This window comes from Sitophilus oryzae, unplaced genomic scaffold (genome assembly GCF_002938485.1).
Source record: "Sitophilus oryzae breed Bouriz unplaced genomic scaffold, Soryzae_2.0 scaffold_1441_pilon_pilon, whole genome shotgun sequence".
Classification (NCBI taxonomy): domain Eukaryota; kingdom Metazoa; phylum Arthropoda; class Insecta; order Coleoptera; family Curculionidae; genus Sitophilus; species Sitophilus oryzae.
The window spans coordinates 1,192,618-1,211,385 of NW_022146106.1; the positions used below are offsets into that span (position 1 = coordinate 1,192,618).

The window sequence follows — 18,768 nt, forward strand, 5'->3', positions numbered from 1 at the left end:
TGGAAATAATCGAGTAACAATTTGTACACTCGTTGAAATTGATACTCTTGTGACATTTCAAAAAAAATCCTTTTGATCTGAAGCGAGCGACTTTTTTGCGGAATATATTGGTGACCGATGTGGGAAAATGACACGCGCCGTAGGATTGTTAATGTTATCAGTATTGGTCAGAGTTATGAAGATTTGGCCATTTAGGATAGAACTTTAATTGGAATTAAGTCCTAATTATTTGGAAATCCGATTTAAATCATGTTTTCTATTAAAATCAAAAAAATCTGATTTAAATCAGAAAAATCTGATTTTTAAAAAAAATCATGATTTTTTCCAACCCTGATATTTATATTCTTTAAACTGTGGTATGACATTCTTAAATTATAATTTTATTAGTTTGAAAGTTACTTTTACTTTTTAAGAATTTAACTAAACGTTCTCCAACCTACTGTGAGTACATATCAATGTAAAACCTCTGACTAGGGGTAGGGGACTCAAAAAACTCACAATCTTTTAGGATGTTTATTTCAAAATTTAATTTGATTTAAAATTGGGGCGACATGTTTCGGGATTCATTTAATTCCCATCTTCAGACTCAGAAAGACAAAAGTTATACCAGGAAGCCATACCACTCGGAAAAAATAAAACAATTGGGTTGTTAAAATTCATTAAACAATTATTTTACTCATTGGAATTGCAAACCAATCCAATTTCTCAAAAGAAAAACCCTTCGTTGTTGTTCTAATCAATAAAGGCTTATACCATAATAATTATGGTATAATTACTACCACTAATACTATACTTTAGACGTTGATCCTTGTCGAAATAGGAAAAATATTAAATAAAATAATATAAGACTGTGTTTAAGAATTATGGTATAAGCCTTTATTGATTAGAACAACAACGAAGGGTTTTTTCTTTTGAGAAACTGGATTGGTTTGCAATTACAATGAGTACAATTGTTTAATGAATTTTAACAATCCAATTGTTTTATTTTTTCCGAGTGGTATGGCTTCCTGGTGTGACTTTTGTCTTTCTGGACCTGAAAATGGGAATTAAATGAATCCCGAAACATGTCGCCCCAATTTTAAATCAAATTAAATTTTGAAATAAACATCCTAAAAGATTGTGAGTTTTTTGAGCCCAATACTCCTCGTCAGAGGTTTTAGATTTTAAGAATTTTATTATGACTTATGTGATATTTTTTTATACTATCAATTATGCTTATTAGGATTGTTTTATACAAATTTAGGTATTTCCATTTTTTTTATAAAAAGGCCCAAAAACAGGAATAACACTTTAGAAAAAATAATACAGTGTATAACTAAAATGGGTATAGTGTTTCCAAAGTAAGTTGAAATGCTTTGAGGCTCATAATTTCGGTACTGCCTTTGTCGACATTGTCTGGACAAACAACTTAAGAGTCCCAGCGACTCTGGAAATACTTTATACTTTTATTTTGAAAACATACATATACCGACCAAAAATAAAAAGTCTTTCAGAAAATGACTACTAAATTCTGTCTGACGCAGTGTTGCCAACTATTTGAAATGGAATTTCCCACTAAGACGGTCAAAATAATTTCCCGATTTTACTAAAAATTACCACGAATTACTCAAAATCAATTATAGTATCGTCGAGAGATAATATTTGGGGAGGGTTTTTCGTTGCTGTTTACGCTTTCCTCCGACGAACTAGACATTATTAACATTTATTTTCCAAAAATAATACCCAGTATTTGTTTTTTTGAATCACTTTATTTACTACTTTACTATCAGAATATAAACGAAAATAAAATAAAAAAGATTTTACTCCGAGCCGGTCTCGAACTCGGACTCCTCGCTTCATAGGCGGAACCTTTTTATAGCTCGGTTTATATTCAATACTAGAATTTAATAAGTACTAATAAAAATATAGTATTTTCTTTCAATGCGCAGTAGTGAACGTAGCGTTTACCGGTTGCCGGACAGCCCGCACGCTGTTCCTGAGAGCATAGTAAAAGATATATCAAAGAGCCAGCTTTCTTAAAATACTTGTTTTCCCGACGTTGCTAGCTCTCGTACTATTAGATTGGTTACTGTTTTTTTTATGGAAAAAAGCGAAACTTTTAGTACTCAACCACATATCCTGCAATTGAAAAAAACACGGCGTCAGAGTTTGCTTGGAAATAAGAATCAGTGACATTTTACATATAAAATTATAAGGTGAATGTCGTCGATTGCCATTTCAAAGTCAATTCTAACACCGTTTTTTCAATGATATGATATTTAATTAGATGGAAACATTTTTCTTTTGAATTGACGAATATGTATTATTTTCGTAAACAACTAACCGATCCGACATGGAAAATACCGCGAAATTATATCGGTTCCGTGAGAACGTTTTTTTTAAATTGTTACAGTTTTGTTTTGCATGCAAATTGTTGAAAGGCGTAAATATATACTGGGTGGTGCATCGTCGTTAGAAACATAGGAACAAACGAATCCCGTGCAAATAATTTTGAAGTATCAAAATATTGACTCCCTTATTAACTTTACAGCTAAGTCGTAAATAGGTTTTGTAAAGGTCTGCCTGGAGCTAAATACACATGCCAAATTTGAACAACGTTGGACAAGCCGATTTTAAGTAATTTAAGAAAATCTGCATCTATTTTTAAATTAAAACTGAATAGGTAACAATGCGAAACTAGTCAAATGCTAATATACTTTAAGTTACCTATGATTTTATCATTGTCAAATGTAATTTGTTGCGCTATACGTTATAGTACCTACGCTCAGTGTTCCCGAAATGCATTTTTGTAATTTAAAACTGGTTTGAACAAGGCAAATGCCTAACGTTTAGAAAATACAATTTGACATTGGTAAAATTATAGGATGACAACATTAGGTACGTTGACATTTGCCTGGGTTTGCATTGTTGCCTGTTCAGTTTTAGTTTTAAAATAGATGCAATTTTTCTTAAATTGCTTAAAATGGGCTTGTCCAAAACTGTTCAAATTTGGCATGTATATTCAGCATACGCAGACTTTTTAAAACCTATTTACAACTTCACTGTACACCACTTACACAACTTCAACTTTACACCACCCGGTATGTTTTTTTGTCTTAATTGTTCTTACTTTTATGGCCTAAAAATATATGGCTACTTACCAATAGCAGTATTTTTAAGTTGGTAGTAGTAAAAATAGAGCCAAAGTTAATTCAAGTCAATTAAAGGTTTTATTAATATCGGGACAATTTATATTTAAATTGGTCTTTAAATGCTGCAAAAATGTTTAAATGTAACGTAGAAAAGTTAAATAAGATTTAAAGTTTACTAAGTAAAAAAGGATACATATTACTTTTTAAATAAAAATGTTCAAAATACTAATCCGAATGTCATATACTTAGACAGAAGACGTTTATGTTTACTAAGTATAGCTACTGTGTTTAAAGTATCACTTAGTACCGTATGATCGAAAAAAATGGCGTCCAGTTGGCTGGGAAATGACGATCGATGACATTTCCCATATACCTAAATTTACATATAAAATGACAGCGATCTTCATTTCATAGCCATCGTTGACGCCGTTTTTTCTCGATCATACGGTATTACCATATACGATACAGTGGCGTGCATATAATGTCAAAAAGGCGTATACAGGTCCGGTAATAGGATATCTAGGCATAGGAATTACATGCATTGGAATGAAACGCCTATAAAAAGTCTAAGCTTAAACAGAGATGGACAACAACTTCCCGTTTCCACTTCCACTACGACTGTCGAGTTAGACAAACTCCAATAAGATAACACATTTTGGAAATTCCGCCGCCTCCCAACCACCCATGATACCCATCCACCTGCCCATTATCGCCATTATCTTATGTCCCTTCCCGCACCTCCGGAAAACGCCATCACGTCAGTCCATCACAGAGTTGCCAGGTCTACCGGTTTCGTCTGTAAGCTACCGATCTACAGATTTAAACAAAAATCTAACGATACGTTCAATTGCGTCTTTAGTCTAATCGGACTTTATTATTGTTTATTAAATTTTATTTAGTAATCATAGGTCATTGTTCTGTCTAGTTGCAGAGTTACAAAGATATTCCTACAAATCCTTATTACTTTTTATTAGGCGCGGTATTGGCGATATGCCCGAAGAAGTTGATATCTTTTGAAAAGATTTTGTTTCATTCGTCTACTAAAGTTGAACCCATATTTTCCCCAAAAAAATATAAACAAGAAACAAAATCTAAGTTAAGAAACAAACTGAATACGGATAAATATTTTAGTGCTTTTCCTGTCAAAAAAATATATTAATATGAAAAAAGAGTTGAGAGTTGCTACAGCTTTCCCATTGAAATGAAATTAATTTTAGATATCACTGATCAAAATTTGTACAAAGGTAAAAAGTGACTGCTATCCCTACTTATTATAGTTTTTATTAATATATTAATATTGTTTAATTCAATATATTTTTTTTAATATTAAATAATATACCTCTTCCTCAACCCGGATTCATCCACTCCTGGATATAGGTCTCTCCTATCCTTTTCCATGTCTCCCTGTTTTGTGCTGTATTTAACCACCGTTTACCTGCCACTTCCCTAATGTTACGCAGGGACGTGCCCCTGCCCACGCGAGCCTTAGCTTATCTCCCAAGACCATACTGGAAATCACTGTCCCATCCCATTCTCATTTCCAAACCTCAAAATTTTCCAATCAAAAGCATGGCCTTGAAATTGCCAAACCTCTAAACCACGAAATGTCGAACCTTAAAACAAAACTACCCCAGGCGAGTAGAACGTATGATTCAGAATCTCGCACTGAATATAATATACCTAGCTATTTCCAATTCTTGTTATATTTATCATATTTGTATTTTATTTGAGTTATCTAGTATTACGACACAAAGGAATGCCAATTTTGGACTTAAATATTATATTTTATTTTGTTTCTGTACTTTTGATTTTTGTTGAAGATCTACCGAGAATTTTGTCCTCGTATGGAATTATAATCTAACAAATCCGGCAACCCTGTTCGGCTACTCCTTTATAAAGTTTTTTCGGCCCAATTCTTTTGTCACCGCCGCCGCCGACCGACCGGTCGGTGTCGGGGCGACTGGAAGGAAGATCGTACAGTATTGCCATTTTATAGAATTGCACTTGCTATTTTAGAAATGATTTAAAAGTTCTGCATGTTACTTTTTGTTTTAGAAAGAAGTTGTTATGTGCCTAGAGAAAACATTCTTAAAATTGTTTGGTACTTTATTTAATATTTCATTAAGTAGGCAAGATAATGGGATTAGAAGATTCGGGATTTAGGATAAGCCAACATAATTTTGATTTAACAGAATGGCAACACTGTCCTTCCTCTTTCTATTTTTTCGATTCTATTCTATTAGTAGCCGGTAGTCCCCACAGAAGCGTCTTAAAGACCCGCCCCCCCCACGCAGAGGCTCTCTCGTCGTATCACTTCTATGATCACTTCCCCTATACAATGGTAGGGAAAAGACACTTTATCCGTCTCTGTTGTACTGCAGTGTATTTTGCAGCCTTACCATCTTTTTTTATCGCATTGAAAACCTCCTATTGCTAATGAAATTTTGCCACACGTGTATATTAGGTTGGCAATGTCATAAAATCTTTTTTTATCATTACATTTTAAATTATGACTAATCCAACAAATATTCGCATTAAGCATTTTTTGTCTTATTTTTATTCTAGCGACTACTGCGTTAACGCGCAATTTCCATATAAAATTTACCATACAGGCGCTCCATATGATTTACGCGAAAGCGGATTGATTTACATTTATATTGTCTCTGTTGGGATGTTAAAGGTTGTGCTTTTGCGAATCTTCCATGTACTCTACAGACCGCAATGACTAGAAGGCCAATGTGTAAGAAAGAGATAGAATTATGAAGTAACGCCGTGGTTTAATTTTGTCGGCATCGCGCGTCGACTGCTGTCCTGTGCAGTGATGCTAAATCTGAATATTTTCCCCCAATTATATAAAAAATAATTATTTTGAATACTTAATTAGCTACTTAGTTTTTGCCGACCCTGCTTTGATTTGCACTGCAGGCCACGGATAACTCATATTTCTACTATAGTGGTGTTGTATGGTTTGTATGATTTAGTAGTAAAGATCATCAGAAAGTTCGATTTTTTCGAGTTCAAAAATCGTATTTTAAGTTATGTTAGAAACTGTTTTGAAACACATTAAGTAAGCAAATCAGTAAATGTATACATTCGTAAAATAAGTAATTTGCTGGTGTTTATGTGTCGGGATAATTGCGACGTAATAATTCGTATTCCTGTTTCTAAAATATTTCTGAACTTTTAAGTACTGTTGATACGCTTAAATACTAGTTAAAGAAGATATTTCATTTTATCCTTGTTAATGGGCGAACTAATTCATTTATTTTTATTTAAATTTTGCCATAAACAGTAACTTTAACTTTAAACTATATTTGTTGACAATTTATTAAAGGACATAAAATAATAAAGATTATTTTATGTGTAGATCATCTGTTTATTTCCATCGTTTGTTATTAAAATTGAGAGACTTGTTTATAAAAATGTGTTAATAGGTATGTCTATATGCTTGTTTGTCTGGGACGTTAAAAGGAACTAAGTCGATTTTAGAGTAAAAAGTTATTTTAATATTTAAGTTTTATATTATTATTGGGCATTTCTATTTCAATGCTATTTATGTTGGTCTCAACTAGTGATGTTAATATTTCAGAAATTTTTGATTGTTGCAGGAAATTTCCGAAACTTTCGGAAATTTAGGAAATTTTACAATTTTACATATTTTTTTTGATACAATAAAGGAATAAATTAGATAGATATTTGATACCAACAAATAAGTGAAAAAAAAAACAATAAACATAATATTAGTTGTTATATTTTTAATAAACAATACATAACTCATAAAAGTCATAAACATAACACATAACAAAAATCATTGGTAACATTTGTACTTTGTACATAAACCATGAACTATGATTATGAACTTAAAAAAAACAAAAAAGCACGAAATATAAATTTAAAAAACGTAAAACAAATAACTGAATTATTCTATTCCGGAATACTTTCAGGCACCGAGCTGGTCCCATCTTCATAGGGTATTATAGTAGTAGTAGTACTCTACTATACCAACTCTCAACTGTAATAGTAGTACTGTCTCCGTTAGTTTCTATTTCCAAATCAGATATATTTGATGTATCATCTGGTTCTGATTCTGAAGGATGGACCTCTACCTCTACGGGTTCTAGTGGTTCTGGAGGAGTTTCATGTTGAATATCATGCTCCATATCCACTTTTTGTTTTTGTAGTAATATTTTATTGTTATGAGCTACGAACATTATTTTGCCGGCTCTTTGTGCAGACTTCTCTCAGTGGCTGCAGATGAGGTTGGTAAAGACAGCAGAGCAACAGCTAAATATTTCATTCATTCTTTTTCTTCTGATTTAAGAATAGGCATACTTGATATATTTTCGTGAAATTTTTGCTCAATGTCTTGAATTTTGAAAAGAAAAAAAACAAAACATACTTACAAAATTCGGATTTTTGCGAATATTCGCGATTTTGGGACCGAATATTTCGGACATTTCTGAAATTTCCTGCAAAATTCGAATGGAAATATTCGCTACCAACATCACTAGTCTCAACAGCTGGAGTATTGCCTTCAGTGCTTTCTACCCCGACTTGTATGTGTTACGGTTAAGCCTCAATTTCCTACAAAGCGGTACCGCTAAAGAGCGACTGTAATTTGACGGCGAGCTATGTCGCTAAAAACGTGTTTGTAATTGCAAATCGGCGTGTGTAAGCGTTCGGCTTAAAAAAGCGACACCCTATTTTCTGAAATGGCCGCTCTCTACGGTGGGTTATTGTAAGCACATTTTTTGACTGTGGTAGAGTTGCCGTATTTATTTATTTCCTGAAATTGTCATTCGTTTTGACATCTTCTAAACATCTTCAATTAAAATAACAAACAACTGTCACTAATATCATATTTTTTTTGTTGGATAAAATACAGTTTCTGATTGATGAGTTTTGTTTTGGCACCATTTCTGAGATTTATATTGTGATTCGTCGAGCCTGTGTAGACCCCCGCGAACATAAATTAAATAAGAGAATTATATAAGCTACTCAATAATAAATATTATTGAGTAGTTGTTGTGGTTTACGAAAGTTGCTTAATATACTACAAACATATTTGATAGCTTTTACTTTGACTTATGATTAATTATATTTTCAGGTGTCGGAAATGCATCGATTTTTCTTTGAAAGCTGCTTGGTTGTTGGATGCTTACAGCACTGATGCAGCCTTCCCTTCCAAAAAGAAGCCACACGGTATAAAACTTCGTAATCTGATCCTTTCTGATGAATTGAGACCAAAGAATCAGCTGCTACCAACTGGCCCCAGTGAGAAAATGACAGCGTCACTTACCGTACCCATCACACTAAAGAAATCTCATTACAGATCACAGGTATTTATACATATTTTATGAAATATTTTTTTACTTAAACATTGTACTGTTTATACAGAGTGATGCTTCAGCTTTAATCACTCCATCGGAGAACAAGAATATAACACAGCTTAAGCTGTGTTTTGGCGATCTGAGTTCCGGTAGAGCCTTTGATAATGGTTGTATATGTTTTCACAGCAGACGTAGTGTAGTCAATGATCTTAGAGGAGAGAAGACTGAATGCACCTGCTTAGTAAGTCAAACTTAATTCAATATTTTTGGTCTTAAAGATATCAATAACATTTATTATATCAATTGTTCTAGGCTCCTAGACTGAGACCTGAATTGGAGTTTATGCAGGCCCTTATTTTAATTGGAAAACTTTTAAGTTCCATACCGACAAAAGAAGGCAAAACGACCAGATTAATTGCCGAACTTAACACTTTAAATTTGAACTTGCCAGCCCGGGTGTGGTTGCCTTTAAATACATCAACACCTCACCTAATTGTTAGAATACCTCCCCAAGTAGCTGCGGTATTGAATTCCAAAGATAAAGTATGCTAATTTGAAGTGGGTATTTGCTTATCCTGATGATTGTCTTTTTTAGGCTCCCTATATTATATACATAGAAATAGTAGAAGTAAACGACATATATAGTTCTCTTGTACCTAGCAAGATAATGCCTACCCTTAGACACACTAAATCAGAAGAGAATTTAAAACATGACAATGTGTCGTTATCGGCATTTAGCGTTTGCGGAAGCTGTTACGATGAAAACGATCCTGATTGGAGTCAGGAAGATGATGAAATATCACAACAGGTACAATTTACTATACTCTTTAACAAAACTACTAGTATTGTTTAGAAAAACATGGAAATAATTTACTGTTTATTCTTTAATTGTACTCTCATTTTTTATGGGTATCTTTTGATTATACTTGATATTTAGAATAAAAATTAATAGTAAATTATGAGATTTTTTACAATTGTTTTTATTTCTTTTAAGTATACCCAGATAAAGAAAACTGTAGATAGAGATACAATATCACAAATGAGCCAAGAGTCTAGTGATTCGGGTATTCCACCCATGTCAATACCTGCTAGTGAGATTCGAAGAAGATTATCTGATTTCTTCCATGAAGAAAAGAACAAACAATTTACACATGACCCTGAAGACCCGTCAGCAGCTGTATTAAAAGAACCATGGCAGGTAAAGAAATTTAATTAAAAATAAATTATTATTTAGGTTGTATTACCTATCTAATGGCCTTCTCTCTTCCGTTTCTATGAGTTGCAATTTTTATTCCAGAATACATTACAATTAATAAAATATATATCTTTATTGTCATAAATAACCAAGGAAAAGGCTTGTTTGATTGTCACTCATCTGTCATTCAATATCGTTTGTGTCTTTTGAATAAAAAGATTAAGGAAGGAGCATATCAAAAATCTTAGATCCACCGCGAAGGGACTCAAATATGGCCGACTTAAATTCCGGTTTATCAGTGCCGTTCTAATTTTATTTAAAAAGTGTAAAACTATGATGTAGGGTAGACGTGGGGTAGACTCAATAATTTGTAGTTTTATTTTACGTTGTGAATAAATGTTGGTAGTTATTAAAATTGTTATAAAAATATAAAATTCTAATAAAAATAGATTAGATAAGTTATAATAATTATTTATTAACACAAACATCCAATACGCTACTGAACCAGGTAAATAAAATTGACGTATCTAAATTCTTTGGCTAGATGTCAAAGAATTTAGATCTTTGACAAGTAGTAAATAAAAGCAAAAATGCAAGAAAAAATATATAATTAGGTAGTTAATTTAAGTGAATTTCATAAATGATTGGTTTACAACACGTATGTATATTATATAGTCACTTACTAGCGAAAAGTTGTTCCAGTATTTCACTCGATTTTTGACCGAGATCTACCGCACACTACACAACCAACTATTTTACAAACTTTTTCGATAAATCGCAATAGTGTCACTGTTAATTTAAGTTCTGCCAGAATTTCCATCTAGATTTACTACCTTTATACAACTATCAGTAATAGAATAAATAATAAATAACATAAAATAAGCCCCGTAAAGACTGACAAATCCACAAAATTTCAAATCAAATTCAAATGTGTCAAATGAATCGTCAAACAGAACTGCCAAAGATTCCCACCCTAGAGTCCTTTTTCCGCCCACCATGCATGAATACATGGATAACATTATGCTCCTTCCTTAATCTTTTCATTCAAAGTTTGTGTCACAGAAAAAAAACTTCACACACTTGTCACAGAAATAAGAACTTATAACAGTTCATTTAGAAAGTTTGTCCATTTACAAAGTATTTTTAAATATTAAACTGCATAAAATTTTCGGCATCCGATCCTTACCATAGCTGGTTAACCTGCTTTTTTACAATTTATTCAAGTCTGAAGCCTAAACTTGTAACTAGTGTATGTGAAAGTCTACCCAGCGAGTTTTAAAATTTATTTAAATGGAAGAAGCTACTGAATTTCTTATTTTTGAAACCCTTTTTTTTAAATCTTTATTTTTGACTGTAAATAAATTATATATAATAATAGCTCCCGTATATAGCGTTTAACGCCTTGGGAGTAGCAAGGTACAGCTTGCCATGTGGCTAGCACTACGCTTCAACCGCCTATTATTACCTCAGAATTGTGAATCCCAAGTACTCATTTAAGACTGAGTCGACCTAGGTACCCAAACTATTTTTATTTTAATAAAAAAATGGATAAAGCCAAGCAGCAAGAGACGTGGCAACACCGTGAGGACTACGCTACAGCTCGAAGGCTATGGCCAGTGGTAGATAGCAAAAAGACAAAACAACTACTAGAGCACAAAAGGACCTAGTACGCATAATTGTAGGTGTCGTCACTGGAAACTGTCCCACGGGGGTAAACCTCGTAAGATGGAAAGTTTCCGACGACGACTACTGCAGAGAATGCGGAGAGGAAGAAGAAACCATAGAGCACCTGCTGTGCCACTGTCCGGCACTGGAATACCGACGCATAAAACTTTAGGGCTAGGTTTTTTGGAGGGACTAGAGGAAGCAGCAGAAGCCAACATCAGCGACATCGGGAACTTTGCAAAGAGCTGAAAGTGCTTTAACGCAAAGAAAGAATGAGAGGAAGGTTTGGTAAAACAATACAGGTGTATCGCAATGGGCCCAAGGCCTCCGAGTCAGGGATCAAATATGATCCCAAACCCCAGCAACCTAACCTAACCTAGATCTTAAAAAGCTTCTAATGCACCAGTAGCACTGTATATTATGAAATCTTTTTTTAGGATAAAGAAACACGCATCCGAGAAACTTCTCCTTATGGCCATCTTTCCAGTTGGAAATTGTTGTCTTGCATTGTAAAATGTGGAGATGACTTGAGACAGGAGCTCATGGCATTCCAGTTACTCACCGTGTTTCAGAAAATATGGGAATTGGAGCATGTGCCTCTGTGGGTTCATCCTTATAGGTATAAGTAGCTTTTTGTTATATATTTTACCAGTATTACATACGCTTTATTGTAGAATTTTGGTATTGTCAGATGACAGTGGTCTAATTGAGCCAATACTAAACACTGTTTCACTCCATCAAGTTAAAAAGCATTGCCAACTGTCACTCCTCCAATATTTTAGAAAAGAATTTGGAACAGAAACTTCAGAAGCTTTTCTAACTGCTCAAAAGAACTTTGTACAGAGCTGTGCCGCCTACTGTTTAATTTCATATCTCATTCAAGTCAAAGATAGGTATGTGTTAAACTCTTAATAATTAAATATCAATTTCTTAACAGAAAGTATTACATAAATATGTTTTTAGGCATAATGGCAATATACTTCTGAAGAGTGATGGACATTTAATACATATCGATTTCGGTTTCATTTTGTCAGCTTCCCCGAAAAATTTAGGCTTTGAAAAATCTCCTTTTAAGTTGACGTCGGAGTTTGTTGAAATTATGGGTGGTGAAAATTCAGATATGTTTGAATATTTTAAAATACTAATACTTCAAGGATTGATTGCTGCAAGAAAACATCACGGAATGGTTATTGATTTGGTAGAAATAATGAGATCAGGTTAGTTAAGAACTCAGTAATTATTTAAATTAATGTCTAACCGCTGACAACGATAACGTCGAACCAACGGTCATTCGTGCATGTTATCAAATAAATTTGAAACAGAGGTTCAAAATATACTTCACCAAAACTTCGATTTTTCATTAAAAAATAATTGGCAGTCCTTGTACCGGGAGGCCAACTAAGAATGGACGCCGGCTGTAACTCAGAAACTACTTATCGTATAACTTTGGGAAAAAAATTCTAATAAGTAAATCGACCAAGAGAAATCGCTGGAAATTATTTTCAAGTTCGAAAAATGTCCGCTTGGGGGCGTTTCTCTGATAGACAATCCGAAAACAGGGGTTTTCTCAAAAATATGCAGGTAGACAGGTATTTTAAATATTACTATTGTAATCATCGAGAAATTTGTATTTTTTTTTGATAAGAGTATTTTGCTCTATCTCATAAAATAAAGTGGTGAGGGAAGGTTAAACTTGCTTTTATTAAAATAAAGATAACTCTGGTTTAAGTTAGCCGATTTAAACAAACTAGGGCTCGTTTAAAAGAGCTTTTCTTCCTAAATAATCTTCAGTATAAACTTTGTTTCTATAATTTTTTTCGTGGCAGCTTGAGGGCGCTGTTTGACATGATATTGCGCTTTTGCATAAAAAAATTAAATAGGAGGCTATATTTCTCTTTGCACAGTTAAATAGAGCACAAAATTTCCAAAATATTAGCGGAAACCGCAACTTTCCATCTTCCCTCTAACGGGAGATATTAAGAAAATAAATCATATTAGGCTGTCAAATAATAGTAGTAGGCTAGGAAACAAAAAGAAGTAAATTGGTTACGTCAAAATATCAAAACATATATTTTAATTTCATTTTAATACCATTTAATTGATATTTATCCATGTTCGTTCTTGATTCGACCCCATAAATTAAAACCCAGGCATATTGAATCCGATGACCTGGCTGGCCATGGAAATATGCCGCACCAGCATCTCTATCTACTCAAGTAAGTAAGTGGTATCCAAGAAGACACATTCATTGCAAAATAAGCAGCATAACTGCACCATCATGCTGATGAAATTGCAACAAATGTAGTTTCATCATGATGGATTCCCTAACAAAATTGGCAATTCATTTCTTATAAATTATGGATAGTTCATTTCATTCAGATAATTAAAAAAGTCCAATCATTCGATCCTAGAATTCCTGCCTAAACATTTACCGACTAACTTGGTCCTGAACTACTTGCATCAAGGGTAGATTTGGACCAGTAATTCATGTTGTTAAGATTCGCACCTTCGGTGCTATATGAAAAGTGACCCAAACGACATGAACTTTATAATATAATTTTAAATAAAACAACAAAACAAGTAAAACACGAAAACAAGTAAAATCAAGAACGAACTTGGATTAATAACTAAATAACGTTACATGAAATAAACCCCTAGTTTTCGGCCATACGAAATTCGACCGTTTTCGGTTAAAAGCAATATGGCCGCACAAAATTCCTAGAAATTTTAATAAAATTATTGATTGTCCGACTTTCGAACATTTTAATCTGAGAATTCTGAGAAATTTAATCTGAATTCTACCTACGTATAATTAACCAAGAAATTCGTAAAAATATATGGATGGACGATATTGTTAAATAAGCATGTCTAAAAATTTATGACATTTTTTAAGAAAACGCCCGAAATTCGGATGCATGAAAACTGAACTTAAACGTATTGATATTTTGACGTAACCAATTTACCTCTTTTTGTTTCCTAGTCTACTACTATAATTTTTAGACCATATAATCCTAAGCGGCATAATCCTAACATGATTTGTTCTCTTAATATCTCCGGTTAGAGAGAAGATAGAAAGTTGCGGTTTGCGCTGATATTTTGGAAATTGTGTGCTCTATTTAACTGTGCAAAGAAAAATATAGCCTCCTATTTAATTTTTTTATGCAAAAGCGCAATATCTGTTATGGTGTCAAACAGCGCCCTCTAGCTGCCACGAAAAAAATTATAGAAACAAAGTTTATACTAAAGATAATTAAGGAAGAAAAGCTCTTTTAAACGAGCCCTAGTTTGTTTAAATCGGCTAACCCAAACCAGAGTTATCTTTATTTTAATAAAAGCAAGTTTAACCTTCCCTCACCACTTTATTTTATGAGATAGAGCAAAATACTCTATATCAAAAAAAAATACAAATTTCTCGATGATTACAACAGTAATATTTAAAATACCTGTTTACCTGCATATTTTTGAGAAAAACCCTGTTTACTGATTGGCTATCAGAAAAACGCCCCTTAGCGGACATTTTTCGAACTTGAAAATAATTTCCAGCAGTTTCTCTTGGTCGATTTACTGATTAGAATTATTTTCCCAAATTTATACGATAAATAGTTTCCGAGATACAGCCGGCGTCCATTCTTAGTTGGCCACCCGGTACATCTCATAAGCAACATTAGAGGCCCTATTACTAGGGCTGCACCGAGTACCGAGTAGTTCAGTGCTCGGCCAGAATTTTAACCGAGTAATATGTATTCGGTGCTCGGCCTGGTAGGCCGAGTAAAGTATACTATAATAAGGTATAGTCGCCACCGCACCTTAAAAGAATCAATTCAGAATCCAGCACATTAGAAATATCAGTTTGCATGGGGAACCACAGAACAAAAGAATATCTCCATAAGCAAAACAAACCAGGTCATTGGTTTGTAGTCGGGGAATCCCAGCCGCTCGTCAATCATAGGCAAAACAAACAAGGTCATTGGTTTAAGGCCGGGGAATTGCGGGAATTTTAACTAGCTTTCTTTAATGTTAAATTATATATTTATATTTATATTATATATAAAATATAATATTATTGTGTTATGATGTATAGTATAATTAGTATATATTGATAAAGGTCGCATAACTGTTAAGACTATTAAAAACCCGACAATTCCACTACTCGGCAGCCGAGTACTACGTACTCGGCCATTACCTTTAGCTTAGCCGAGTACTCGGTACTCGGTCAAGTTAAAAAACAGGACTCGTTACAGCCCTATTACTGTAAATTTGATGTTTTAGATTTTGACTGTTAGATAAAATGAAGAGGTTAAGCGGGAAGTGAATGTTCAATTTCAAAGTTTTTTTATTTGGATATCGCTGGTCATTAGTCATTAACGCCTAATTTCAAAGTTATCTGATAAAAATCTCTCCAGTGGTGGTTTGTACAACGATTTCGTTATTGCCCGGTGTATCCTTAAAGCGGATTCAATACTTCAAACACATATTTATCAGTAAGACGGAGAAACTAAATAAAACAAGGATGCATTGCCTTTAAATAGGATATTTAAGGTGGTTCCTCACGAGCGAGGAATTGCACTAATTTAATTAAGTGTCAAATTAATTTCGTGGCGTTAAAAGTTTAACTTCCAAAATTTGACCGCCAAGACCGGGAATCCTGTAGTAATTGGACGAATAGAGGTTTGGTTTGGTTTGGTTTGGAGTCGCGTTACAATAGCGACCGTTCCAGAAAAATACGGCGATTTTGTAACCGTGTTTCGACTTCCAAAGTGTTGCGGTCCTCGCTTATGCAGTATTTCTGGCATTAGTACCTACCTACTCCCAACCAGTGTTGTCAGGTTCTACCAGCTGTTACAACCATTCGTGCCATAAACTTAGGTACAACTGATATTGGAAATGGAGAATTACCCTCTATAAAACCGTCCCAGATACTGGCTTTTCTCGAAGCCCTGGGACTGTATGATGAATTATAACTCAAGAAAGGGGGACACTATAGAACTGTAAAGTCGCAGTGATTAATCCCTCTCCTACTCATTCTACATTCTACCAGCTCAAAATAAATTTTACTGAGATTTACTGACTTTTCCACAATCTTTTTTCACAAACTATAAATTTTAAAAATAAAACTTTTGTAATGATATAAATTGTATTTTTAAATTTATTTTAGAAAATGATAGAAGTTCTGGCAACACTACTCCCAACCCTGCCGTTATCTCTGTACCCTTGTAAATTCATAAACAATTTCATAGACAAATTCGTAAACAGATGGCTAGAAGAATTTATGACAGTGGCGATATGTTAGGTTTCAATTTTGGAAATTAAACTATTAAATAAAATAAAAAAATATGATCTACCCCTATTACCCCAAACTGACGCCTTTGCGTTTCATCTTTCATGCCTAGTACATACCAAAAATCGCTATTTCGAAAGTAACGTAGCGACGGGAGCACCAACGCCAATAGTAACCGACCAAATCGCGACAGGCAAAACTGGAACCTTAGTAGCGCTCCAGAGACTGCTGGAACGAAGGACCTCGCCGCCGAGGTCAAGCGTCGATAGCCAGTTACAGCAGGGACCAGTTACTTCTGTTCGCGACAGACGGAACTACGGCTCTAGGAGCGCGACGGCTGGAGCGAAGTACGTCGCCGCCGCGCCGAGGTCGAGCGTCGATAATCAGTTACAGCAGTTACCAGTTATTTCTGGTCGCGACAGGCGGAACTACGGCTCTTGGAGCGCGACGGCTGGAGCGAACACGCGCGACGCTATGTACATACCAGTGCCAGTTACTACTCTTAGCGGCCAACGAAATTGGCCAAGCGACGGCTGGAGCTAAACACGTCGCTATGCGGTTACTACGGTTCGAGCTAACTTCAAGAGCGATTATAAATAATTTATTTGCAAATTATAAATTATAATTTTGTCGTCTTTATGATCGTCGTTCTTCAGTAACAGGTTCCTGATACGTTGTGGAGCGCGACTCGACGTTACAAAAAAAATACCGCTCCAAGATCGCGTCACTTAAATACCGACAAATCACTACTACAAACTAAAACAATTCCCGCCCAATTCGACTTCTCTTTTTAACATGCATTGCCTATCCCATTCCCGCGGAAACAATTCGCTAAAATGTTAAAGAAAGCGAATATTCCAAGTTATCAGTATGGAACAAACTGACACAAAGTATAACGCAAGAAATTTATGTAAAATTTCGCTTTTCCGCGCTCGTGAGGAACCACCTTTAAAGGAACCGAATACTAAGCGCATGCGTATGATGAATCGCTACAAAAAAGCTGTGCCCCAGATTAAGTATTATTTCAATTGGGAATAGATTTTTTGCAAAAGGCAATAATGCATTCGAGAAAAAAAAATGAAGTCTGACAACGCCTTAGCCCTATTAAAGGTCCGAGGTCACGGTGGTGTTTATCAGCAAGATAAAATAAGTGCCACATCTATGAGTTAATTTGTGCTTCAAAGTTGAAATATGAATGAAATTATAAAAAAAAAATATCAATTACTAATAAATCATGTTTTTTTTCCTAGGAAATCAGTTACCGTGTTTCAAGTCTGGTGCTGCTACTGTACAGAATTTAAGAAACCGATTTCATATGAACATGACAGAAGAACAACTTAGACTGGAAGTAAATAAAATGGTAGAAGGAAGCATTCATTCTCTTTCGACGAAACTTTACGATGGTTTCCAGTACTTTACCAATGGGATACTATAGCTTTGTCCTTTCCGGGAGAGTAAAATATAAAGATATGGCCAGGTAAATTCAGTTATTTGAAGAGAATCATCGTTTAGTAATTTCAAACAACTTATGAAGATATATGAGTGAAAGTTTCATTATTTTTCAAAGTTAAAAGTGAGATATAATCGTTTTTTTGCAGTACAAAAAACTGTGTAATAAAAGACACTTTTAATAAAAAACGTGTTTTAATCACAAAAGACCATGAGATATTTTCATTTTAAAGAAGTAAATAAGTGAAAGTTAAAATAATACCATTTATGTACTGTGTAAGCTTTGTTTTAGAATACTTATTTATTTACTTATATAAATATTAACAATTTTTACTTATATACAGTTGTTAAATGCTCAAAAGGTACTAATATTGTTAGTTACTCTTAAATATAAATTTCCTATATCTAAATAAAAATATGTTTATATGTGTATAAAGTATATTAATGAATATGTATAAAATTTATTAAAGATTATAATAATTATTCATGTTGCTTATTAGTTTGTCAGTGTATATTTCATCTATATTCAATCCTTTCATAAAATAAGGAGAAATTAAGCTATGTAATTTTTATAAGTATACTTTTCTCCCAATAGATAACTGATAGTTAATAAAAACAATGTTATTCATACGGGGTATGTCATGAAGTATGCATCAAATGGGTTTTTATTATTATTGAGTTATTCAAAAAGTTTATACGGAACTACTTTAGCATGCACAA

At 33.8% G+C, this 18,768-nt stretch overlaps 1 protein-coding gene across 2 annotated transcripts in view; it reads left to right on the forward strand.

Moving 5' to 3' along the window:
* The window catches only part of LOC115876971 (phosphatidylinositol 4-kinase beta), a 67,595-nt gene extending 49,068 nt beyond the window's left edge, over positions 1 to 18,527 (forward strand). For both annotated transcript variants that reach the window (XM_030893018.1, XM_030893019.1), the window contains exons 6-14: positions 8,239 to 8,470; positions 8,529 to 8,702; positions 8,774 to 9,004; positions 9,057 to 9,269; positions 9,456 to 9,659; positions 11,759 to 11,940; positions 11,996 to 12,214; positions 12,285 to 12,538; positions 17,850 to 18,527. In XM_030893018.1, the coding sequence (XP_030748878.1) occupies positions 8,239 to 8,470; positions 8,529 to 8,702; positions 8,774 to 9,004; positions 9,057 to 9,269; positions 9,456 to 9,659; positions 11,759 to 11,940; positions 11,996 to 12,214; positions 12,285 to 12,538; positions 17,850 to 18,034 (1,894 nt within the window). In that variant the 3' untranslated portion in view covers positions 18,035 to 18,527. The remainder of the gene's footprint in view (positions 1 to 8,238; positions 8,471 to 8,528; positions 8,703 to 8,773; positions 9,005 to 9,056; positions 9,270 to 9,455; positions 9,660 to 11,758; positions 11,941 to 11,995; positions 12,215 to 12,284; positions 12,539 to 17,849) is intronic.
* The last annotated feature ends 241 nt before the right edge of the window (positions 18,528 to 18,768 follow it).